At 43.0% G+C, this 25,788-nt stretch overlaps 1 protein-coding gene and 1 long non-coding RNA gene across 2 annotated transcripts; one reads left to right on the forward strand and one right to left on the reverse strand.

The window, feature by feature from the left end:
- Window positions 1-356: 356 nt before the first annotated feature.
- On the reverse strand, window positions 357-11,347 carry med1 (mediator complex subunit 1). Its single transcript, XM_086195695.1, has 16 exons — window positions 11,219-11,347; window positions 9,807-9,913; window positions 9,293-9,371; window positions 8,334-8,388; window positions 7,905-8,037; window positions 7,749-7,777; window positions 7,567-7,638; window positions 7,307-7,381; window positions 6,883-7,046; window positions 6,639-6,750; window positions 6,282-6,406; window positions 5,693-5,820; window positions 5,378-5,579; window positions 5,175-5,270; window positions 4,920-5,025; window positions 357-4,824 (listed from the first exon to the last, which is right to left on the reverse strand). The coding sequence occupies exons 1-16, from the start codon at window positions 11,334-11,336 to the stop codon at window positions 987-989; spliced, it is 5,439 nt and encodes a 1,812-aa protein (XP_086051821.1). The 5' UTR covers window positions 11,337-11,347; the 3' UTR covers window positions 357-986.
- LOC147239712 (uncharacterized) lies at window positions 11,344-15,364 on the forward strand. Its single transcript, XR_015111565.1, has 3 exons — window positions 11,344-11,405; window positions 13,728-13,815; window positions 15,308-15,364. It is a non-coding gene; the product is annotated as an uncharacterized LOC147239712 (long non-coding RNA).
- Window positions 15,365-25,788: the final 10,424 nt, after the last annotated feature.

Raw genomic sequence — 25,788 nt, forward strand, 5'->3', positions numbered from 1 at the left:
GTAGTACTGTAGCAAAGCCTCTGAAACAAGACAGCACCTTTTCAGTTTTTGACACAAGTACCAGTTCTGTTAATCACTGAGGTCGTAGCATGGGGTAGTATTGTGTACTTCACAATGAAAGGTGTTTGTATATTTACCCAGCTTTTGTTAAATGTGGTGCCCAAAATATTTGGAACGAATATCCAGACTTGCAGAATACGTTCTGATGGCTTAGCCCCTATGTACAATGTGCAATTATCTATAATTTACATGTAGTGTATGGGCATTTGGAGGACTATACTAATGTTGTTGTTGTTTTTTTAATTACTGTGGACACAAAAAGACTACAAAAATACAGGCTTGTGACAAAAAAAAAATCCCAGAATTCAAATGTTTATTCCATGCCTCCAAAACTTCTACAGTTAAAGAAAAATAGCAGTATATATTTCCGCCATCATCAAAAATTGAAATTGTATCAAAATCTACAAATGTACCTGTACTGAAAAAAGGCAACTGAACACTTCTTGTTTTAGGTTACTCTACTATATATTTTTTTTGTTGTTGAACAGACAACAAACAGTATGGCGTCATTCTGGTATGATTTTTAAGGACGACATGGATAATCGCAGACGTATTGAATGCAAAAGAAGACATGATAAAAGCAGCGACACTGGCTGTCGGGAAAGACCTTAAGACATCGATGAGAAGGTAAAAACAATGTCAGTTTTTTTCTGAAAATACTATCTGAATCCTTTTCCTTAATGAAGATCAAGAACTTGGATGACAGAATAAACTACTCTCATAAAAGTCTGGCATTCCAATCTCTCTGATACACATTGATACTGAAACAGTACAATGACATTAAAACACATCTTCAACTGATCACTCAGCCACAATATTATTTCCAGCTCCAATTTGTGACTTGACTCAAATAAATAGTTCCATTTGTATGTTAAAAGGCATGTATTAAAATTATGTTTGAATGTAATAAAAGAGAGAATACAAAACTAAAGGTTGCCAGTCAGGGCTGAGTCCATGAGGTCATCATCTTCATTTCTCATGTACATTGGACTCGGTCTGGAGGGGCGCTCTGATCCCAGCATGGACAAAGATGAATCTGAGGCTGAGATGGGTGATCGTGACCAGCTGTCTGTTTTTATCGGATGGGAGGATGTCCCCATGGACAAGGATGATTTCTTTTTCTCCTTCTCTCTGTCCCGTTCCCTGTCTCTGTCCCTGTCTCGTTCCCTTTCTTTCTGCTTCTTCTTCTCCTTCTTGTGTTTCTTGTGCTTCTCCCCTGAACTGAGGGGGATGGAGCTCACATAGTCCTGGGTTGGAAGAGGCCGCATTGTCTGGTCATCATCTGAGCTGGGACTGTTTTGATGGGACTTCTCTGCCACAGAGCTGCTGCCTGACTCGCTCTCACTGTCATGGTTGAGTGGAGTGTATCCTGGGGAGCGGCTGTGACTTGGGGAGGAGCGATCATGCTTGGGGGTAGAGCCACTGAAAAGAGGGGAAGCTTTGAGACTTGAAATCTGAGGCCGCATAGAGTCACCGGATCCTTCCCCTCCTTTCTGAAGGGTCACTTTAGCCTTGATGCTAGGTGAGCCACCATCAGGTTTGCTAATGATGATTTTGGCCAAACCAGTTCCACTAACCGCTCCTGTTTTGGGGTCCATCATCTTTTTATCCCCACTGCTGCTGCCTGAAACAGACACTTTAGCTTTTCCATCTTTATCAGACTTTTCTCGCTTGTAGTCCCCACTTTGGGAAGATGTGGCATGCTTAGAAGGGCCCATGTTGGAAGGTCCACTACTAGGTACATTTCCAGGACCAACACCTGGAGCAGATCCAGAGCAAGGTGCCCCTCCTGGAGGCCCAACCTCACAACCATCCTCTCCTACTCCTCCACCACCTACACTCTTTAGTTTGTCAATAACAGCTGTAAGAGAAGGCTTCTTGTTTCGACTGGGCGACTTCCCTTTGGCGTTTGGGTTATTTGCATTATTCTGGCCAGCCCCACCTCCACCTCCGCTGCCTCCTCCTCCTCCACTACCTCCACTCCCTCCTCCAGCCCCTCCTCCCCCACTTCCTCCATACTGTGACTGGGAGCCTCCAGAAAAGCCCATGGAACTAGATGAAGATGATGAGCTGGAGGATGATGAGGAAGATGTGGAACCAGAGGAGCTCCCACCCATTGGTTTCTGGGAGCTGATACCTCCACCAGAAGAAGACTTGGACCCTCCAGAACTACCACCTCCTGAGCCCATTGGTGATTTTGCTTTAGAGGAAGGGGGTGTTCCTGGAACCTGGGACTGCTGAATTTTCATCGGGGAGGATAATTTGTCACCAGAGCTACTGGAGCGTGAGTGAGAAGGAGAGATGTTGGGCTTTATGCTGGGATTCATAAGAGACCCAGGAGGCTTACCACCCTGTGGCTTAGTCTTATTACCACTACTTATTCCACCTCCACTACCTCCTGGCCCAGACAGACCATGTTTGGTGATTGGGGAGGATCCTGGTTTGCCAACACCCATTCCCTGAGAGGAGCCTTTAGACTGGGATGGTCCACTTCCAACACCAATCCCAACACTCCCTGATTTGGAGCTGGTGCCTTGTGCCATCGAGCCTTCCTTAGACTTTATCTTCCCAGAAGATGAGTGAGAATGGTGACTTTTGCTGCTACTGGCTCCCCCTGCTCCTCCTGTACCACTTGTGGTAGAGCTGCTAGAGGTGTAACCACTATGGGAGGAAGTTTTTCCAGTTATGGTCCCTTTAGGAATTTGAATTGTGATTTTAGGAATTGGAGGAGTGGCACCGCCAGGTGGAGTCTGCGAGCGTCCTGAACTACCAGGGGACTTCGAACCTCCTCCACTTATGCTTCCCCCTGAACCGGAGCCACCACTAGGGGGTGTGTATGGCCGTCCCCCTGAGCTGTGAGATGGAGACTTCCCATCTGGATCCAGCTTTTTACGTTTGGGAGGCTTGTCTTTAGATTTTCCCTCACTGGATGGCGTCCTGCTACGTTTGACCTGTTTGCCCTCTGATGATATACTCCCCATCCCAGAACTACTCCCTCCGCTGCCATTTTCATCCTTTGGCCGCATCGGTCCCTGTTGTTTAACTTTGGGTTCTGTATTTTTAAAATCAACACTTGCTACTCCAAGTCCCATCATGAGGGGACTCTGGGAGCCTCCACCGTGAGTGTCTGCCAGATCAGGAGCTTGCCCTATGACTGGTTTACCACCACCACTATTCCCTACAAAAACCATCCCCATATCAAAAGGGTCCTTTAATGAGGGCTCTGGAGTGCTCTGACCATGAGATGTTGGATTCTGAGGTGTACCAGATGGGGTATTCTGCTGGCTACTTCCACCAAACCCCTTAACCAGGTCCATGTCTCCATCAGCACTTGGAGAACTGTCATCGAAGTAGTTAGGAGGGAAGCCATGGCCTGAGGTCAGGAGGTCAGGGTTGAAGTCAGAGGCATCTGGGAAAAAGTTGGTGGAAGAGGAATCACTGGTGGGAGTGGCAGCAGTTGCAGCTGCCTCAGCAATCAGGTCAGCAGCATCTGTAAAAGGATTCTCATTGCTGTTGGTATTGAAAATGTCTGCTGAGTCAAACACTGTGCTGCCCTGACCTGAACTGGAGGAGTCACGAATAGGGGTACCGAGAGGGCCGCCATCCTCTCCACCACTACCCATGGGATGTTGGCCATGGCTCCCACTACTGCCTTTGCTTGTCTGCTCGGGTAAATCTGACAAGATTTCTGTAATATCGGGTCCAATGCTGTCAGAGCTAGAGAGGCGGACCATACGAGGTGGTACATTTCCTGGTGGTTGTTGTTGCTGGGACTGAACATGTGACTGTGGGTAAGGAATATTTGGGCCAGAAGGTGGGGTTCCGCATTGGCTTGGAGCTGGAGTGATGCTATGGGGAGTGTCCAAGCCATCACCAGGGAGGTTATCAAAGATTGAATTATGAGATGCGTCCGCATCCATAGAAAGGAGCTCACGGTGGAAATCATCCTCATGTGTGACTGGATGGTGTGGGTGATGCTGTGACATAGATACCTGTTGAGATTTCAAGCCTAAAGCACAACCTCCAACCCCAGCAGTAGTACCAGGCAACACACCAGCCTTTTCTGTCCCTCGTAGGCGCTTCTTCTTTCCTTTTATGCTTCCTCCAGGGCAGGGTCCTCCCATGCCATCTGTACGTGGTGATCCAGATGAAGAATTCTGCCTCTCCAATGGACTAGAACCATAAAGTGTAGCAAAATCTTGTGTGGGGTTGTCTTTTAAAAGGTTCATAAGCATAGGGTGATTTTTGGTGTTGCTGGCAGGAGAGGATGTTGGGGGTGGAGTTTGGTGGGGTGGGGGTGCATTCTGAGAGCTGGGACTAGAACCCACACTTCCAGTTATCTGTAAGAGGCTTGTCAGTATTGGATTCTGGGTGACTTTGCTGTAATCATCTGTATGGCCTTGACCAGACTGTTGCAGCAACTGTTGCTGCCCAGTCACTCCACTTTGGGCTTGGCACTCCCCTCCTTGGGCTTGCCTTTCTGTTCGGGAAATCCCAAACAGAGAAGTGATAGGACCTGGAAAATTTGGTCCCCCAGAAGGCCCTCCTCCAGTTGGTGTACTACCCCCTGTGAGTCCTGGTAGTCCCATGGGATTAGTAACATCTCCCGTTGCCATATTATAGGTGGGACTCCCAGATGGTGGCAGGTTATTCTTCACCATGATCTCCACTGTCTGTGCAATCAGTGAGAGGGCCGGAGTATCTGCCTGGATGGTCTCTGCTTTCCTCCGAATGGCACGCATTGTTACAGGGATGGACATGCATCTAACAAAGAGGGGAAATTAGATGTAAAATCTAAATTACAAGGGGAAAAAAAGGCAAGGTCTAAATGTATGCGTTACAGAGGAAATAAGTCTCACCTCTGGACCACTTTGGTAATGAATTCGTCAGTGCAGATGAGAGCGTCCGACAGTCCTTTGTAGAGTTTGCACGATACTTGTCTGGAGTCTATCACCTCCATTACAACTGGAGGTAATTAAGGTCACGTGACAAAAAGACTCAAATTAATAACAGAATTGCAGATGATTCCACAATCACAAGGACACAGAAATATCTTTCTTTTTTAAAATGTATATATGCAGGATTACTGGAATTTTGCAGGACAGAGTTCTTACCACAGACTAATGATTCATTAACAGGATGCTGGAAGGAGACACCGAAGCTTGAGTCAGTAAGAGGGCATACTTCAAACTGCAGCAGACCTGCACTGTCTGAAAATAAACCAGCAAACATTTTTCAGAAGTAATTCACCACAACAGATGAAAAAAATTACGATGTTGTTGAAAGACTGAATACAGTAAGTCAGAAACATATCCACCTTCTTTGATGGAGGTCCGTTTCACACAGCTGCCAATCAAGGTGTTATAGGCAGCCTGGTGCCGGATGATATCCAGCAGAAGTGGAACTTGTGCTGGGTGGCGGAAGGGGATCTTGGTCACCAATGCTCCTTGAAGAGAATGACCATCTTGCACCGGGGCATCACCATTCAGGAAGTAGCAGTGCTGCTGATCAGGTAACACCTGTAAAAGTAATTAGAAGTTTTCTAATACGAAAGGACAAACAAGACCACAATATATTGAAATGGACATTTTTTCCGCCACCGAGTGAGTTTAAGACTCAAGAAGATACCCACTGAATAGAAGTGCATGTTGTGTGAGGGCAGTGGTGTGGTGCTGCCCTCCTCCAGGAGCTGAAGCTGACTCTGGACAATTAACTGGTAGAGTGGAGAAAGACTGGGAGAGCTCTCAAACACTGGGATCGCTGGGGGAAGACATGGAGAGGGAATGACACAAAGAGTTAACCCTTTTCTACAATTTTTTCCAACAGTTAAAACTGAAATGAGTGTATCTCAAATGTAAGTTAATGTATCAAGTTTGAGAAATTGAAGTAGAAGGTAAAAAGCCACTGTGTGGGCATTTCAGCACTCATTCTTAAATTTTATTCAATGTCAATGCTATAAGGAAATACTGTCATTGTCAAGCATACAACTTGAGTGTTTCGGGAAATTAATACTTTTCCTGACATATACAAGTCAGACAAAATCAAAGACACATTTTAAACTGTTATTTTCAACTATGCTGGGTGATTTTGTGAGGTTTCACAAGCTTGAGGAGCCAATGTAGTTAAGAGATAGAAATAATGAAATATGGAAATTTCTGTCCGACAGAAACAACAAAGAAAACCTGTCAAATTCAATGATTTCTGAAGTCTTTGAAACTTACAAGTAGCATTGCTCAGTCTCTGAATGAAGGACAGAGAGAAAGGCATGGGGCGGTTCATCTTGAGGAAAAAACAAGCTGGCAGGTCCACGCAGTTGGAGTTGGTCACAGTAGAAAAGGAAGGTGTCCTGAAATATGAAAATCATCAGCCGTCTCTGTGTAGTATTCGTCATGTCAAATTGATGTGAAGGCACTGCATGCATGAGCACAGTTGTGGTTCAGATAAATAGAAGAATCACAGATGCACTTAGACAGTTTTAATAAAATTACACTTTGTTCAGCCTTTTGATACTTCTTTGACACAAATTTAGTGGTCGCTCAATGCAGGACTTTATAGGATCCCTATTTATAAGAAGTTACCCCTTGTTGTCAACCGGATGGGATCCAGTGATGAGGGGGGCAATTGGAAGCTTGTAGGCAGCAGATGTTCCCTCAATTGTGACGGAAACACTTACACCCAATGAGCGTGGCACTGCAAATGAGGATCAGGTCACAGAAGTCACACAAGCAAAATTAGAGCTCTTTAGCAAAAGATAAGCATAGTGACTTATGTCAATTCTCCAAGGGCATCAAATCAATTTGTCCACTTCCTCCATTTACTTACCATTGCTGTCCGTTAAGTTGAGGTGTATGCCTGTTCCATCCTCAAATATGTCATAAGGGGACACGTAACACTGAAGAGAAACAAGATGGCCACCACTCCTGGCTGTAAGCAGGCCAACGCTGCCGTGAAGAATGGTCTCGACTGTATTAGTATTTGTTGCCAACCTGGAAAAAAAAAAGCATGGTCAACATCAGGCTTTTTTGTTCCTTTTTATTATTTTATCCTCTTAGCTACAAATTAAAAAAAAACTTGAACACATGACAAATACTCTTAGGCCCTTGGGATTTGCTAGCAGCGAAAACACCCAACCCATTTTACTACATTTGCATCTGCTGTGGTAAGTAATTCTTTATAAAACATAAAATCATAAGAAGTCTTGAAGAAGCTGGTTAGAAGATGACAGTAAGTAAATTTGTAAACTCACCTAAACATGTGCATCATCTTGGTGAGATCAAGCTCCAGAGACTGCAGTGCTATGTACATCTTGGTTTTCAATTTACTGGAGGATGGACACAAAGTGGGATGATTTTTATTCCCCAAAAAATTAAGAGAGCAGAATTGATTTCACTTCACTTCACTCACAGCCCCCCCCCCCCCCCAAAAAAAAACAAAAAACAAAAACATTATAACTTGTACCTGCATTTTTGGCTGGTTTCAACTAGCCCCACCTACAAGCCTACTTACTTGTCCCCAGGGAGCTTGTAAAGATCAACTAGTCCCTTCAGATGTTTGGAAAACTCTTCAAAGTTCTTCTCCCTGATGATAAAAAGAAACCCGAAAAGAAACCAGAAATGTGAGGATCTGGTGTCAGGATCATCTGACAAACTGACGATACCATGTAAGTGGCGTGTGAAATTTCAACTTGCCTTAGATGCTGAATCAGCTCAGGACAACTCTGCAACCAAACGATTAAAAACATGATAAAACTGTATTACAAGTGTTTAGTATAACCATGAAATCAACTGAATTTTAAAAGTCTAATAAACTAAATGAGCAGCTTTATTCAAATAGTTTGTCCTGACCGTTGGATTTTCTCCCTGATGAGCCACTTTGACGTCCACCAACTGGCCACTGCTGTCCAGTTGCACCTCCACATAAAACATGTCTGATGTGATGTAGCACTCAGTGCCTGATGGGCTGAGGTGGGATCCTAGCCTGCACAAAAGCACAAGGATCATTTCCCTCCTTGTTGTTTTTATTAGTTAGGGCTGGACCACTAGGATTGCTAACTGCCAGGGGAACACAGCATACAATCAACGGTTTGTGGCTTTTCTGTTTCTTTACATACATTCTTTCTGACTGTTTTGATTTATCAAAAACAGCTAACACATGTTAGTGAAAGTTTTGTTTTTGTAGTTAAGGGCTTCTGTCTTTCAATTAAATCACTTTATTGTAGCTTGATGGTGCAAACATCAACATCATGTCCTCAGGGTAACGATGAGAACACTCACATGTTTTGACGAGCGATTGATTCCAGGCGATCCGTCATGGAGGGCAGAGATGAGACTAAAAAGAGGAGTAGAAAAGAGCAGGAATCATTTTTAAAAAGCATACTCTGTCACAAGGACAGAGAACTGTTTCTAATGTCAATAAACTCAAAGGTCTGTATTCATGGCTAATAAAGCAAACGGCATCTTTAAACCTTCCACACATTTTACCTCAGTATTACAATGAAAAACCTCTAGACAAACTGAATTTGCCTGTGATTTGTAAGAGTATTAAGTATCTAGAGTGCTACATACACAACTGTCTGAGAGAACTGATGCAAATCTCAACAGCCAGAGCAAGCAATATCTTTATGGGATAACTGACGAGGAAACTGTTCTCACTCACGCACGCACGCACACGCACACACACACACACACACAGCAACAAAATCCTGGGAATAACAGCCCTGATTTTATTACATCCATTAACAAACACGGACTGCTGTAGCAAGACTTCAAAGTAGCCGGCAGATTTGTGTATTCTTGCCTGTGAACAAGAAAGACACCACCTGCATTCTTATCTGCTGATTGACATCTCATTTCAGCCAATGACAACTTTCAGGAAATAACAGCTCTCATGGTTGGTCCATGGCCTACCTGATTAAAGTCTACTGTGCCTACCCCCGTTCGCTTGAATAAAAATTGAGCCAACTCGAGCAGACAGCTGACAGATTGACTGAGACAAATGAAATCCAGAAAACTATCATAATCCATTCAAATGGGCTCCTGGGCAGGAGAAGTTGTTTATGACAGTAATGAAAAAGATACTGTTGCTATTTTTACAAATCCTGATATGTGCTATTATCATATTACCACCTGACCCTTCAGTAACATTTTCACTTAACCAGAAATAAAAACTAACATGCTCTAATGGAAAACATTTCCCTTCTCTCCTTTATGTTTTGCTTTTATGTCAGTCTCACCTTTCAGCGCTCTCTGCAGGGTCTCCAGGCAGGTGAGCAGCAGCTGGTGACCAGCAGCGTTCATCATACCACGTTTCTCCTGGGAAACAGCGCGAGCAAAAACAGGGAGTCAAGAGAATCAAGCTCCATCAGTAACATTTGATGTTCATATATGTCAGCAGGATACATCAGACATTTAAATGTCACTACGAAAGATTCACTCACACAGAGGTAAATTCTGAAAATAACAAATTCATTGTACAATGAAATCATTACTTTAATTAAAAAAACCTACTGATCAAGGTGGTAGGGAGTTAATTACCATAAGCTTGTAAAGTAAATGTCACTTTTCAGGATTTATGCATCATTGTGGATATGTGCTCATGGATTCAACAATCTCTTTAAATATTTGCTAAATTAAACTGATTAGTGCAGTGTTGCCCTCGTCATGACTGAAAAACACAGTGACTTGTAGAGCCAGTGCACCAAAAAATATAAGTTGCCAGTCTAAAATGCTGCCTCGATGACATCTCACCATGGCCTGACGCACGACTTTGCTGGTTTCCTGCCATGGACGTGAAGCATTGTGTTTGGCATGAAGTCTTTCCAGCAAAGCAGCCATACGACTTTGCTTCTCTGCTTCTGCAAAGACATACAATAGTTGAAAACAGCTTAAGACTCTTGCATTGCCTCTCAGCACGTAAAAGTCACAACAAGTAATAATCTCTGCAATTATCGGTCACAAATTTCAAACATCTCTTCATGAGCACTAACTGCTCAGTTTCTACATGATTGTAACACCATCAATAAAATGTTATTCTTTTCAATTTAAGGACATGGACACACTTGATAATGGAAGTATACAGCAAGTGCCTAAAAACTGTATTTATTAGTTTGATGACCTTGAGAGAACCTCAATATGACAAATTTAATTCTCTGCATTCGGCAGTTGGATTGTTTGTCAGACACGATCAGCACAGAAAAACTAAGCTGTGCTGTGATCACTTGATTTTAAATAGATGTGCAATAATATCTGCAGCAATATCAGCCAATATAAATCATTACATTTTATGTATCATCATATCCAAATTCAGATTAAAAAATACAATATTGTCAAATTTCAATATAGGATTTGATTAGAAAAAATTAAATGAATACAAGCAACACAATTTACAAAAGAAATAAAAAAATAACCATAGATACGGTTTGAAATAAAGCAAAACTATTTATTCTGCAAGAACAGTGTTTCTCAATCATGAATTTCTTCAAATTCATTACCAAATAATAAGTGTTTAAAACATTATTGAGGCTTGCTTTTATAATACACACACACACACACACACACACACACACACACACACACACAAAAGAAACCAAAACAAAACAACAAAACACATGTGACCATGTGACCGTCCTGGCAAAGAAATGTCCTGCCAATTAAACGGAGGATTTGTCATAACCTGTCATTTAAAGCTAACTATTACATATTTTACAAATTAGTCGGCCCATACTGTCCACATTTCTAGCGGCACTTCCTGTCAGAATAAAGTAAAAGTGTGTTGCAGATTGTTTATGTATACAAAATGTATCAATTCATTGTATTTATCGTTCTTTTTTGAGGAAGAGAGAGAGTTTTAACAAAGTTGTTGTTAGCTTATTGCTAACTTCCAGGAGCTAACGTCACTGCTAGCTGCTTCTTCTCCAACAACACTGTCCACACTGCTAATAACTTACGTCTCGTCTTTCGTCTTGTGGCCTTTTTCGAGTTTTTACAGTAACACAAGGAGGTGTAAATGTACCTGCATAGTTAGTAGCGAAAACAAATAACAGTAGTGAACCTGACGCTACAGCTAGCTGTTAGCCTGCGCTGCCACGGACAGCAACCCAGATCACAATGTTTAGCACAAATCAGAGCCAAAACATAAGTAAAGTGTGAGCCTTGCTTACCTGTTACCTCTTCCGTTTTCACCCTATCCCCAAGTGTTTGACTCCCACCAGGTTGGCCCGAGAGAGAAAGCTCTGTAGCAGGACTACCCTGCATTGAAACCGCAGGCCCCGCCGCCATTGTCCCTGCTCCCCGTTCCCCCGCGTCCCCATCGAGGCTTCCGTAGTCCTGCACCCTAATCGAGGAGCGGTGAGTGGCGTTGTTCCTCTAGGCTCTGGTTTCTTTCCAAGCCTTAAAATAGTCATGGAAATGCTCTATAACCTCAGAATAATGTCCTTTTATAGGCCTGTTTGTCTATGTAATGCATTTAAGAAGCCCCTAAGAAATTAAAATTTGATTGACAGTTAATAATTTCTAAGATGCATATTTAAATAATTTTACTTATCATTGAGCGGTAGAGTAGAGTTAGAGGTACGTGTTTTCTTTAATACAAATGAAGCTAAAATCTATTAATCGCTTGACTTTTGTTGCGGTGTGAATTAACACCAAAACAAAACAAAACAATAAACCGATGAATACTCCAGATGGCGCACAATCCCCGCACAATTAAATGATTCATGTTTTGCCAAGAGCGACTAAGCGCCAAAAATGATCATAAAAAAGGTTGAAATCATCTTGTTTATCTACGTCAGAATCTTATCTTTAGACACATCCTCCTGATTTTCTTTTCTTTTCTTTTTTTTTTAAAACAATATGTACATTTTATATTCTATGTCATATAGCCAGTTTTCACATGAGATAGCCTAATTAGGCATTAGATAAAGAAACACACACCTGAGCCTATTGTACAGCTGAGCCTGCCAGTAAGTGCTCTCTGGGGAGGATTTTCCCACCAACCATTATGACCTGCCCATGAGAGGGAGTAGGAGTGTGTGTGTGTGTGTGTGTGTGTGAGTGTGTGTGTGTGTGTGTGTGTGTGTGTGTGTGAGTGTGTGAATATGTGTGAATCTGTGCATATGCAAAGATATATTTGGGAACATGATATAAAACTACACACCAGATAGCTATAAACAGCAGCAGAGATGAAGAGAGACCACACTGGCATGATCTGAGACAGTCGACAGACCCACAGATAGACATGAGAAAAGAGGGGAGGTGTTGCTATGTAATTGATGTGCCCACCAGGAGCTTTAGCTGGCTGCCTGGCATGGAAGAAGAGGTGGGCACTGCTGCCAAAACAGCAGTAGGAGAAAGGAAAGGGAGGCACGGGCCTTAGGGAGCACAGTCGCGAGCTGAAACCATGCCCATCAATCAGAGGCTAGTTCACCTTGCCATGCCAAGTGGGACCCCCCTCTGTGTCGAGGGAAAGGGGTGGCACGGGGAGTGAGGCTGGCACACTTGCTAAACCTTCCCTAATCCTCCTGGTGGGTATTTCAGTGCCATGTCCGAATGGCAGTTCAGCGGGCAGAGCCAAACATGAGCTGAAGAAAAGAAAGTTCAACATCTGAAAGTGTATGAATATCAGAAACTTCAGGTCTGCTTAGCCGTTTCTAAAGAGAACAGAGGCAGCTCCAGATTAAATTTACCGCAGGGGCCAGTTGTTTTGTCATAGGGGAACATTCAGATCCGTTCAATCACAAGATCACATGAGAATCCATATTACCGGGCTTCAAGGTGCACACTTGTGTCCGCATTAGAAGCGGTGTGGCCAATCAGTGTCCTTTGAAGAGATAGATGCAGGGTTTAGGTGTGATGATGCTGCTATAGCATGAGTTCCATCAGACACAGAGAATTTCTTCTTTGACAGAACACTACTGAAGGCTTTTCTTGATGAAATGATGTTATTGCTGTTTTATCGCCTGGCTTTGGCTCCTGCGTCAGTCAGTTCGTTGACCTGATTGGTTGATGTTAGCACCTCGTCATAGACGGCAACAGACGGATTCTTCCAATCATCTGCTGAGAATTTCTTAAAAGTAAGTTTCCACGGAGGACTTCCCAGATGGTTCTGTGTAAAGAAATATCAGGTGTGTCAGGTTACGTTTGACCCAGATCAAATGAAACAAAGACAGCACTAAAAAATTTTATTTCAGTATGTACTTATATTGCACAAAACAACAAGGAGCACTATGATTGGTACATTGTTTATTTTAGTGTTGGGAATTGTTTCAGAACTAATGGGTGGTTGCTCGCAGCTTCTTTTGAATCACGCTTGGCTGGTAGTGGTGTACCGCTTTGAGCAATCCGACTTGAAAGGCGAGCCAAACATTTTTTCCACCTTCTGTGTCATTTGAGAGAAATAATTTCATTATCGTGGTAAACTTGGGGCAGAGGGGTACAGAGGAGTCCAATCGCAGTGTTAGTAGGGGCCCCTGTTGTCCCCAGAGAAGCCTCTGAAAAAAAAAAAAAACCACGCCTGTGAACATATGCACGTACATTCTGCATTCCTTGCCGATAGCCTACATACATGCACTTGTACGCACACAGCTGCTTAAAACTATTTTCAAAATGCTCCGTGTTGAAGGAGAACATCTGTATAAACACATGTATTTGATTTCCTCTGCATGTTTCCAGTTTTAACAAGGGATGAAGATGTGTGAACAGCTTGGCAACCTTATCAGCGCTTTGAAGTACACAACCTGCTTTTCCACCATCTCCCTGGGTGAGCTCACATTTTACCTGCTGTGAATGACGATACCCTATTTGATGCATACATGCCTCCTCTACACGCCAGGGCTAAGACACAAATTAACCAGACAATGTAAACAACACATTTGCAATATAACTTGGCGATTAGTTTTAGTCAGCTGACTCAATGTGTCAGGCTAAAGGAAAAGACTGAGACGTTTCATTTTCACCTATCATACAAGTTTGAGATCAGTGAGCCTGAAGGCTGGATGCGGTCCAGGAAACAGTGCGGCATTATCAGGACACAGTTTCTGCTTCTTTGGCACCAAGTGCCTTGAAGTGCAAGGGCAGCTGGGAAGACTCACTGGGAGGGTGGTGGAGGGAGGGAAGAGCAAGAGACAGAGGGAGGGGGGGAGAGAGAACGAGAGAGAGAGAGAAAGGAGGGGTCGGCCCTATAGGACCATTTGCGATGAGGCTCATTTGCACAACGGCACTTAATTGGCTAAAACAATTAATTAATGTGTTGGAAAGTTGGCACAAAAAGTTCATTTAAAAGGGTTTAATAAGCAATTAGGGAGAAGTAACCAGTGAGGTAGAAGAAAGCACAAACTCTGAAAGTATTAGCTTCAGCTTTTTAAGACTGATGTGCCAAATCTGGAAACCAGGATGAGGTTAGCCATTGTGGGTATAGTTGGAGCGCACCCCACTGTGAACACTGATGACAATACATTATTTTTACCCCATAGTTTTACAACTGATCATGGTACCTACTTTCCCAAAAAAACATCATTGTCTCCTCTCCCCCTTTCATTCTCCCTCCCACTGTCTGCCTCCCTCTCTCTCACTCGGTGTATGAAACATCGCATGACTAATGAGTGGAGCAGGTTGAAATCCTGGGGAAGATGTCCTTGGAAGACGAATGCATTTTCAGCAGAATAATTAACTTAATTAACAAATTCACATGCATATTCATCAGCCTATTAATGTCTCCTCTGTGCGGCTTGATGAGCAGTGGGGTAATAACCATCTCATTTGCATAGCCTGTTCACACGACTCCCCATTTAAAGACAAAATAAGGGAAAGACGAGCACAGGAGGAAGAAGGATGAGAGATATTGGAAAGGGAGACAACAAATAGAAAACAAGGGGGAAGCTCAGCGGGGTAAGTGAGGAAGTGACGTTGGCTGGTTGGAAGTAGTTTCTCTGATGGATGAGTGACATGAGGAGGGACGGCAAACAGACTGACTCAATCTCCTTCTCTCTCATTCTTCCAGTCAACCTTGTAAACCACCTCCTCCCTTCTGCTGTTAACTCATGACTATTTTCTTGCCGTTACGCCATAAGATCCTCTCTCCTTCAATGCTAAAATAAGTTATTCCTTGCCTTACTGACCCTCTTATCCAAGTTGGATTGTGATTATATCATATTTCTCTTGATACATCATCCACATGATCATATCAGTTTGCCCTCTCCATCTATCTCTCCGTCTCTGTCTCATTGCCTCTTTCTCTCCTTCCTCTGTCTCAGGGGGAATCTTCTTGGCATTGCTCCACTCCTTTCTTCTCCACTGCCAGGCTGCTGCCGCCGCCGCCGCCGTCTCTACTCTGTTACCACTGTCTGCACGCAACCTGGTGCTCCTAGCAACGCCACCTCTCTCAAACACATGCACACACGCGCACACACACACACACATACACACTCCACATGGTGGGCCGAATGGTGCTTGTGTCCTGAACACGCACCCACATCATGTTTACTGTAGCTTTATTGCCACTCTTATATTTGTGTCTGGATGGACATAAATCTGAAGCGCACTTAAAAGATGAGTGTTTGTTCAACCACTTGATGATGAAACAAAAGAGAAACGTCTAACTCAGTAACCCTTTATGCTGTTACTGTGTCACTTTATAAACCAGAACATATTTTTTATGAGTACATCACATCATTCTATCTTTTTTATTTCTAATTTCCTTCATTTCATCCTCTGAAAATGCATTGCAATGACTTGAAATGTCTTTTTACCAGATCTTTCTGTCTTTATTTTGGCTTTATTTTATATATAGATATTTTTTTTAGATTTATTGTCGCCTACACTCATACGCTGCTGTTTCAAATTGGTGTCATGCACATATTTTTGTTTTTGCCTGAAAAATAAGTTGTCATTTTCTCTCCACATCTTTGCCTTTTCTTCAAATGCCTTCTTTTCTAAAGCTTCCTGAAAGCATCAGATGATTGGACTGACATCTTTTAATTCTGACAAAAACTTCAGCAGCTGGTTTCACACACGAACAAACACGGGATGACAATAATCACATTTTTGTTATTATTTCAACAGTGCACCACCGCAGGACGTTCGACTGAACCAACCATGCTGTAGCCTCAGACTTCAGACTAATTCATCCTTTAAAGGACAGCCACTCTTGTTATTTTGATATGAAATGCATTTCTTTTTCTATCTCATTTTCGTAAGACCTCCCTGTGTGTGATGAACCAGTATGACGCTGGTCCACAATTTATTTTTGTTGACGAGAACAGTCAGTGCCTTGCCTGGATTCGCTGGACTTTTACAACCCCCGTCGGGATGTCTTAGCCCTCAGAGGGAAGACGACTGGACAATAAAGTCTTTTTTTAATATCTTAGTTATGCGTCAGATTTGTTTATTACAGTTCCTGTTCATCTCCAGAGGAGGAAAGTCTTAACTGTCCATGAAATAATGCCCTGGATTTACATGGAACCCATCCTGCGGTTAAAACTAGTATCTGTTTTTGTCAAAAGACTTCAACTTAATCCAAGTCAGCTGCCCAATAAGAGAAACAATAAGGCTCACGGCAAATAAATTGAAGTCAGTTTTCATCAACTAAAACTAGACTAGTATTCTTTGACTTAAATAAAACTAGAAGGCTCAGACTTTGGCTCAACTGAAACATGACAAAATATAAAATAGGAAGAAGATGACTAAAAAAAAAAAAAAAAAAAATTATCAAAGAAATTTTACACAGATTGAAAACAGGCTTCACTGACACGGCTGAGAACTACAAACCCGGGACAACCTGAGACTCAACTGCGGGACGTTGCTGTTGCTAGGCAATAAGAGGGGGTCACCATGTCAACCGTGTGTTCTCTGTGACAGAAGTGAAAAAGTGAGTGTTGGCCTTCGCTTTGAATTTGAAATAACCAAGTTGAATGACTTAGTGATTCTTCTGCAGCGTGTGAATGTAGAATCAGATCAGGGATGTTCGTGCTTGTAGCATCACCTAGATCAGGTTGCACTGAACACTTTTACTGCTCCATTTTTATTTTTTATTTTTTTTTGCTGTGTCATGCATTTGCTATCATGTCATCACAGCTGTGGTGGGATTTAAACCACCAATTTTGTAATCCCTCCCCAACATGTGAAAGAATGTAATGCCCATGGGTCAAAATGAGGCTGGGCGATACCTTGAGTTTGGTTTTCAATGATTTTGAGGATAATCTAATATTAAATGACTTGCATTTTAAATGTGAATGCAGTTATATAGAATAACAGCATTTCATAATTCTATATTTGGGCAAAATGAAGCTGTTTAGGAGTTTAAGCTGTGTGTGTGTGTGTGTGTGTGTGTGTGTGTGTGTGTGTGTGTGTGTGTGTGTGTGTGATCATTTTCTGCCAAACTTAGCCTGTGATAACACACAAATGGCAGTTATAACACCACCAACCTACTCTGTTCATGTTGACACATTTTGTGGTATGGAAGTTTAAATTCCCTCCACTGAGCAAAAGACCAGGCTTTTATTTTTGAACCTCTGGCATTAATAAACACTAGAGTTCCGTTTTGAATTCAGTCCTTGTTTGAAGAGACAATTTTTTGGAATGTAAGGTAAGACGTATGTGGATGTGAAGATGCTTCTTACTCTTGTGGGGTCATCGACCGGCGAGCAGAAGGTGAGGGCAGTAAGTTGTGCAGTTGCAGGAGCAAGAGCGAGGAAAAGGCGATTGAGATACAGAGCATTAGCCGGTGTCATGAGGAAATTAAAGGCCAGATAGCTTTCTTAATCAGAGCACAAGCGCTGCGTTAAGAAGGAATTAGGTCGACAGCTGCTGTGTCGCTGCTTACCTTGCTCTCTCTCACTCTCTCTCGCTCTCTCCCTTTCCCTCTCGACATTCTTCCTCTTCCTCACGCACTCATTGCCATTCACAAATTTGTTTCACTGCTTCAACCTATAGTCCCTAAAAAAGAAGTCTTAGGTTGTTGTTCTCAACTTTGAAAGGCTAGTATTAAAACTTTCCAAAATATTATGTAGAGGAGAAAAGAGAAGGAAAAGAGACGAGAAGCAGGATGATTGAGAGGGATCGGTTTTGGTTCTGTTCCAGGAGGCTCAGTTGTACCCCTCTGGCTGATGGATGAGCTGTCATTGTTGAGTTCTTCCATGTACACCTGAGATGAATGGACAAACAGCAGCTGTCCTTTCACTGTCTATCCATCTTCCTCTGTTTAAATACACACCACGCCACACAGAAGGCTTGTGTGATGTGAATGTTTTTAAGAGAATTTTTTTTTTTATTATGTCCATCTCACCAGACAAACATTTAATACAAAAGCGTGACATAGATTCCAGTGTTTCCTGGGGTTTGTGTTGTTACTAGTATCGTTTAAAAAAGATTCCCCTTTACTATAATTATTTTTACCATAATTAATTTGTGTAAAGTGGACTCAGAGGAAATATTATTTTACAGCAAGAAGAAAAAATTGATTCGATGCCAAATCAGCAGCTGTGGAAGAAGTACACAGTTCCTTAAATAAAAATAGAAATGCCCAAAGGAAATAGTACTATGATACAAGTAAAAGTCTCCATTCAAAATTCTTATGGCATAGTGTTTGATGATGAGTTTACTGAAATAACAAAAGTGTGTATTCCAGTGCTTAGGAGCATTGAAAAATATTATTCTTTAAAGTATAACTGGGTTCAGGCTTGGCACAGCCCGAAGAGAAAACATGGGTCCCCCCTCCAATGGGCTCAGCACTGATGGGAGGGGCCAAAGGGGTCGGGTGCTATGTCGAATGGGTGGCAGCCGAGAGCAGAGACATTGGCGGTCCGATCCTCGGCTGAGGAAGCTGGGTCTGGACACATGGAATGCTACCTCTCTAGTGGGGAAGGAGCCTGAGCTTGTGCGTGAGATTGAGAAGTTTTAGAAATAGTCGGACTCACCTCGACGCATGGCGAGTGTTCTGGAACCAGTCCTCTCTCAAGAGAGAGGTTGGCCTCTCTTCCAATCTGGCATTGCCAGCAGTGAGAGGCGACAGGCAGGGATGGCAATACTTGTTGCCCCTCAGCTCAGTGCCTCTACAGTATGTTGGAGTTTAACCTGGTGAATGAGAGGGTAGTCTCTCTCTGCCTTCAGGTGAAGGAACAGGCCCTGACTGTTTTTTGTACTTATGCACCAAATAGCTGTTCAGAGTGTCCCACCTTTTTGGATTCCCAAGAGAGAGTACTGGAGAGTGCCCCCTCTGGGGATTACGGGGCTACGGAGGAGACAAGAACACAAAATAAAAAGCATAAACAACAAAAACACTCCTAAAGGCACGAAGAGGCACTAAGAAGGAGTCCTATTGGGTCTTTTTGGCTAACGGGACTCCAGAAGTAGACAGGTACCTGCAGGCCAAGCGGTGTGCAGCTTTGGTGATTGCCGATGCAAAAAGTCATGGAACATGGGAGGAGTTTTGCGAGGCCATGGAGATTTTGGACGGCTTTGAAGAGATTCTGGACCACCATCCGCCGCCTCAGAAGAGGGAAGCAGTGCACTGTCAACACCGTGTATGGTGCCAGCAGTGTGCTGCTGACCTCTACTCTAGATGTTGTGGACTGGTGGAGGGAATACTTTAAGGACCTCCTCAATCCCACTAGCATGTCTTCCAATGAGGAAGCAGTGCCTGGGGACCCTATAGTGGGTCCTCTACAGTCCTATCTCTGAGGCTGAGGTTGCCGAGGTGGTCAAAAGCTCCTTGGTGGCAGGACCTCGAGGGTGGATGAGATCCGCCCGGAGTGCATCAAGGCTCTGGATGCTGCGGGGCTGTCTTGGTTGACACGACTCTGCAGCATCGCATGGGCATCAGGGGCATTGCCTCTGGGTTGGTAGACTGGGGTGGTTGTTCCCCTTTTTAAGAAGGAGGACTGGAGGGTGTGCTCCAACTATCGTAGCATCACACTGCTCAGCCTTCCTGATAAGGTCCATTCGGGGGTTCTGGAGAGGAGGGTGTGTCAGATCGTTGAACCTCAGACCCAGAAGGAGCAGTGTGGTTTTCATCCTGGTTGCGGAACTGTTGACCAGCTCTACATCCTTGGCAGGGTCCTTGAGGGTGCATGGGAGTTTGCCAGTCGACATGTGTTTTGTGGACTGTGTGTGTGTGTGTGTGTGTGTGGGGGGGGGGTGCTCTAGGAGGATGGGCAGAATATTTACTTGAAATATTGCAAAGAAAATATTATCACCTATTTTCTATTATCAAGACATGAAGGGCTCATTACAAAAGTAAGGTGTCTCTCTGCACTTGTAGCCTTAATCAGCCGAATGCCTTGGAATGACCCTGAACATGAATGACAGGTTGTCTGAACACTGAAGGTCATGACCTTTGGAAACTGCAGCAATGGTTTATTCAGTTGAACCCCTTTTAAGTCATAGTTCAGATGCATTGGCAGCTAAAATCCTGTCAAAGTGAAAGATTGTCCTTTACTTGTGGTCTCGGGAATATTGCCGCACTCAGAACTTGGAAATGGGAGGTCAGATCCAGAAGCAACGTCACACTCCAGTTGACCGCCTTCCAGTGTGGGAAAATTTTAAAAAACAACCCAAAAAAAAAGTTGTTTTTTTTTTGGGGGATTCTTCAACCATTTTTAATCCTAGTTGATACCAAAATTCTTCGTGGCACCTGCAAATGTTGTAACAAAATATCTAACTGATTTAATATGACACAATTACCATTAAAAGAACTGAAGATTGCTGATGGGAACTCAGAAAATCCGACTTATGAGTTCAACTGGAACATAGCATTGAACTCAACTACTGAAACTGGTGGCAGGATTTCACTGGAAAGCTTTTACGTGATTTTACATTGTTTTGTCATACTTTCTGCACATATCAATAGTCATATGTTTAGTGATATGAAAGACTCTAAAATAAGTGTCTTCTGTCTCACTTTATTGGTGCAAAGTGGAAGATTTTATAAATGCGGTCCTTTTTGACCCTTTTCTGAAAGTGTGTGTATGATTTCACTTGTGATTTAAACATCATTTCCACACAGTATGTTCATAACTGCATTTGCATTCGATTAAAATCTGAATGAGTCATCAAATAACATATACACTCTTATTTGCCAGCACACAGGAAAAGAAGAACCTGCCTTTATGAACTTGTCTAGGTGCATACAGTATATTAATCCAGCTCGCTACTGCACACTCTCCCTCAAACTACTCTGTGTCCTCTCCAGGGGGGAAGAAAGATTTAAAAAACATTTAATTAGGCTTTTGGCATGGCTTCACTTTTGGCCTGGAGGTGTTGGAGGAGATTTACAGACTTCATCCCTAGTAGAGCCTTGCCGATTAAACATTCATGAGAGCAATCAGCAGACCCTATGTGTTCGCTCCTGCTGTACAACTTCATCTGTAGTTTGCACTCTGGTGTGTCACTTTTATTGTTGATCGATGCACTCATACAGCGGGTACAATGTGCTACACTGTCATTTTCCTATACTAATGCGTTAGTGAACTGTGTGCGTAGTTCATAATCATGCATAGTTTCATGATTGTTTTGTGTGTATGTGTCTCTAAATCATTCTGCTTTGTGGCACCCAGAGTTTGCTGATGAGGTATGGTATGGGTGAGGTTGTGCGTTAAGGCGGAGGAGATTTGGGGGAGCATGGTGTTGGGGGGTGTGAGGGGGGCAACAGATGGTACGCCACGCTGCGAGGGACATCGGCTGCCACGAGTGGGGGGTGGGTGGGGGGGGCAAGTGGGGGCAGATAAATGGGAATGGGAGGGGGTACTTTTCCCCAAAGTGCCAGCAGGGATGACAAGGAGGGGTACTGGTTGTATGTGTGTGTGTGTGTGTGTGTGTGTGTGTGTGTGTGTGTGTGTGTGTGTATGTTTGCATGCCTGCATCTCTATGTGTGTGTGTGTGTACATGTGTTTGCATGTGTGAAGGATGAGCCGTATACTCTATTGGGTGAGGTGAGGCTTCACTCAGCTTCCCCATCTCACTCATTCACACACACACATACACACACACACACACACACACACACACACACACACACACACACACACACACACACACACACACACACGCCAGTACACACGTCTTCAAAAACATCATGGCTATATGAAGAGGATGCTGAAATTACTTGTAACCCAGTTGTTGTGATGAACTACAAATGGTGGTCTTCACGTCATACGCCATAAATCAGCCTCCAGCAAAATGCCCATGTGTGAAGGAAATTTAATAGCCCTCGCTTAATTTTCATCTTTTTTATCCAACGATCTATTTTATGCACTGGAAGCTGCTGAGCCAAGGGTAGCAAAATTGAAACTTACCCTCAATATCTAGCATCCCTCCCTACTATCGGCCCCCTCTCGTCTCCCCTTTATTGCAACACCTATGCATGCACAGACGGCACACATGCTCACACACACACACACACACACACACACACACACACACACACACACACACACACACACACACACCAAATCCCAATTACAGTGTCTGCCTGCAAACACACCAGCTTCGTTGGTGTATATGGTGCTGCCTATTGAACAGATGTTGTGGAATTTAAGATGTAAACCCCCCCCCCCCCCGCCCATGCAACGCACATACACAGATACACACAATCACCGTCTCCATCCCCCCCAGCTGGCCCCGCCATGAACGTGCCATGTGGCGCTCCATTCCCCCTGGCATTCCGACTCTGGCTGTGCCAACTCTGCCACGTCTGGCGGCCGCCAACTGGAAAGACCAAGAACATGGCAGACTCAAAATGTACTGTTTCTTTGTGTGTCTGCTGGAAGTGTGTACCTGCACACGTGAAACTTGAGTTGTCATTCATTGGAACTGATTATGCACAGGACTAAAAAGAAGATAATTTTATTTCAGAGTGGGAAAAATACCCTAAATGGTTTGGTGGAAGATGTGAATGTGTTTGTTTGTGAGTGACATTTTGTGAGTTTGTTTGCCTTTTTTTCCCCATGTGCTTGTGCAGGTGTACCCTGTATTCTTGTGGAAGAGTGCACAACATGTCACATTGTTCGTCCGTACATGCTGGTTATGAATCCACTTGGGAATAGCAGTGGAATTCCTGTTACCATGGAGATGTCCAAGCTCATCGGTAATAAAATCTCAACTTGAGAGAGATTAATTCAGGGGAAAGATTTGATTTATTCATCCTGGTGGATACTGATGCACTTCCTCATTCGCTCTGATGTTTGAGCTGTCCATTCGTTACCTCTTTTTGACTTTTCATGTAAGTGGCTGCTGCTCTGTGTTTCTGTCTTCATCACTGCATAGCTGATGAAGCATAAAAGAAAACTATTATGACATTTAATCCTTCCTGCACAAATGCCCTGAAAAGACAGCAATTAACTGATCTTATTCTTCTGTATGGACCTCCGTTGTTGCACAATGGATCCATATCAGAGAGCCGGTGCATTGAACCTACGTGTTCTTTCGTGTGGCTGTAGAATATTTTGGGTTGCCATATACTCAGTGCTTCTGCCATAAATGTTCCAAGTGTGATCAATGTTTTTAAATACACAACTCCTTGTGTGGGTGTCCATAAACACACTATAATTCCTCTTTGCCTGCTAAGAACAGCAGCCATTTTAATATACAGTGTTTGTGAGAGGTGAAAGTTTGGGATCATTTTTAAAGATTGTCAGCAATTGAGCTTGGGAGAGACAGAGAGAGGTATTTACTGAAAGACTCACTTTACATTGTTGATTGTAGTTTTTTATTTTGTTCCTCAGGGCTCACCTCCCCCCCCCCCCCCCCCCAAAAAAAACAGCACAATTACAATTGAAAAGGTTTCTTTTTCTTTACTCGTGTTTGTTTTCTAGCACTCAGCACAATTGCAATGAAGGTGTTCTTTGGAAAAGGTCAATTTCTGAAGCTAAAATACATTCAGGAAAAAAAATTGTCTCATTCTGGACACTGGGATAAGATTTCAAAGTTTCTTTTACATCAAAACGCGACACACAATAACAACCTCAACGCTCGAGTGACGGAGGTGCATCAAAGCGGCTAACGCGATCACATGCAGATACGTTAAGTTAGCTAAACATCAGAATATGGATAGCAACAGTCCATGGACAGATGCTGAAAAAAAATTGCTTCGACGTTCAGGGGCAGTTTCATACAGGCAAAGCCGGAAATTATGAAAGGAAGAGGTTCTGTATAGGTTGTGGATGCAGTGCCATAGAAAAATTTAAAAAACAAAACGAAACAGTTAATGTTGTTACTGATGCCAATTTCGTTTCCATAGCAACCTACAAAGGTTATGTATGGATCCAGCATAAACAGTCTCATCATCTGCAAATAATATGTAAGCGTGGATGGAGAAAATATCTGAATTCGATCAAGGCCTAAGTCTTCATCATCTTCATCACAAACACTATCTAATTCGTACTGATTATGGGATGGCCAGATACCTTTTAGACGAATGCTAAATGCTGAAAGGATAAAGTTCACCTAATTTTTTTCCATATCTGAATTTATAGTGGCTAATTTTTTCCCTCCATGATTTTTCTGCACCATTAGGTAAGACTTCCTTTTGCATTTTTACCTGCCTTCCAAAAGATCCTCTGAGCCCATAGAACCATCTCGAATCCTCACATTACACAGCTTTGATATACGTGTATTTTCATTTGAGTTGATAAGTTGATAAATCACTCGAAAATGGAGAGGTACCAGCTCCATGCTAGTGTTTATGTTTGTATACACATACATTCATTCATGAGCGCATATGCATGAGCATATGTTCAATACCAGCATGTCTCCGTACGACCCTCAAGTCTTCCTTTAATTCACTGGATGACCCCCCACCACCACCACCACAACCACCACCCCTCCCATGTGGTGATGGGAAGTGAGAGCTCCTCTCTTCATTCCTCTTCTGATAATCTCCTTTAATCTGAAAACGCTGGCACGGGCCGCTATGTCAATACCTCGTCTCAAGGCTGCCACCGGGACACACACTCCATTCTGTTTACTTCCTCTCAGCATCTAAAGGAGGGGTCGTGGGGGACCCTGAGTGGCAGACAAAAAGAAGAAGAGAGAGAGCATAAGGTAGAGAGGGAGACGCTAAAGAAGAGTACTGAGAAAGTGTGCATGGATCATGAGGAGTCTTGAAGGAAAAACAGAGCTTTGACTTCTGATAAATGGCATAACAATGTTGAATTATGATTATAAAGGTCAGCATAAAGGTCAACAGAACTGACTAATTATCAGAACAGGATGCCAGTTGTTTGCCAGCTGCTACTTTACAGTACACTTTTCATTGTGATCAGGACTCAGTAAGTTCATCGCAACGAATGATTAAACAGTCACATTATTGTAACAACCATATCCTGCGATGCCAGATAGCTTATAATTGCGAAACATGACATAAATGAAGATTTTAACTGCCAAAAATAAACCCATCAAGTTCACACACTACTGACTGCAGAGTAAAAGCATAAAATGAATGTAAATCAAAAACGCTATCTTGTGTTTGCATGAAAATACAGTGAAAAAACTAAAGGGCATTTTGAGAGGGCATAGCCCCGCCCAGATAGACTCAGATGAAACACACACTTACTATATATAACCACTAGGTGGCACAATAACTGGCCGGGACTCTCAACAGACACGTTAACTTTGGAAGACTGACCAAGTGGAGTCCAGTTATTAAATTCTTCTGTAGTTTTATGGCAAAATCTCACCATTTCACTAAAAAACCCTCAGTCTTCATCACTTCTCATCACCAAGCTCTCACCACATTTGGGAT

The sequence above is a fragment of the Aulostomus chinensis genome, chromosome 23 (genome assembly GCF_037954235.1).
Source record: "Aulostomus chinensis isolate RoL2024-O1b breed Wild chromosome 23, RoL_Achi_v1.0, whole genome shotgun sequence".
NCBI lineage: Eukaryota > Metazoa > Chordata > Actinopteri > Syngnathiformes > Aulostomidae > Aulostomus > Aulostomus chinensis.

Bases quoted from the DNA above. Each gene is read 5' to 3' on its own strand.
- med1 (XM_086195695.1), bottom strand. From the start codon at position 11,336: ATGGCGGCGGGGCCTGCGGTTTCAATGCAGGGTAGTCCTGCTACAGAG. The intron at 9,372-9,806 runs GTGAGATGTCAT...GCTGTTTCCCAG, and splicing joins AAGTCGTGCGTCAGGCCATG to GAGAAACGTGGTATGATGAA. The intron at 7,778-7,904 runs GTCAGGACAAAC...GTTTGGTTGCAG, and splicing joins ATCAGGGAGAAAATCCAACG to AGTTGTCCTGAGCTGATTCA.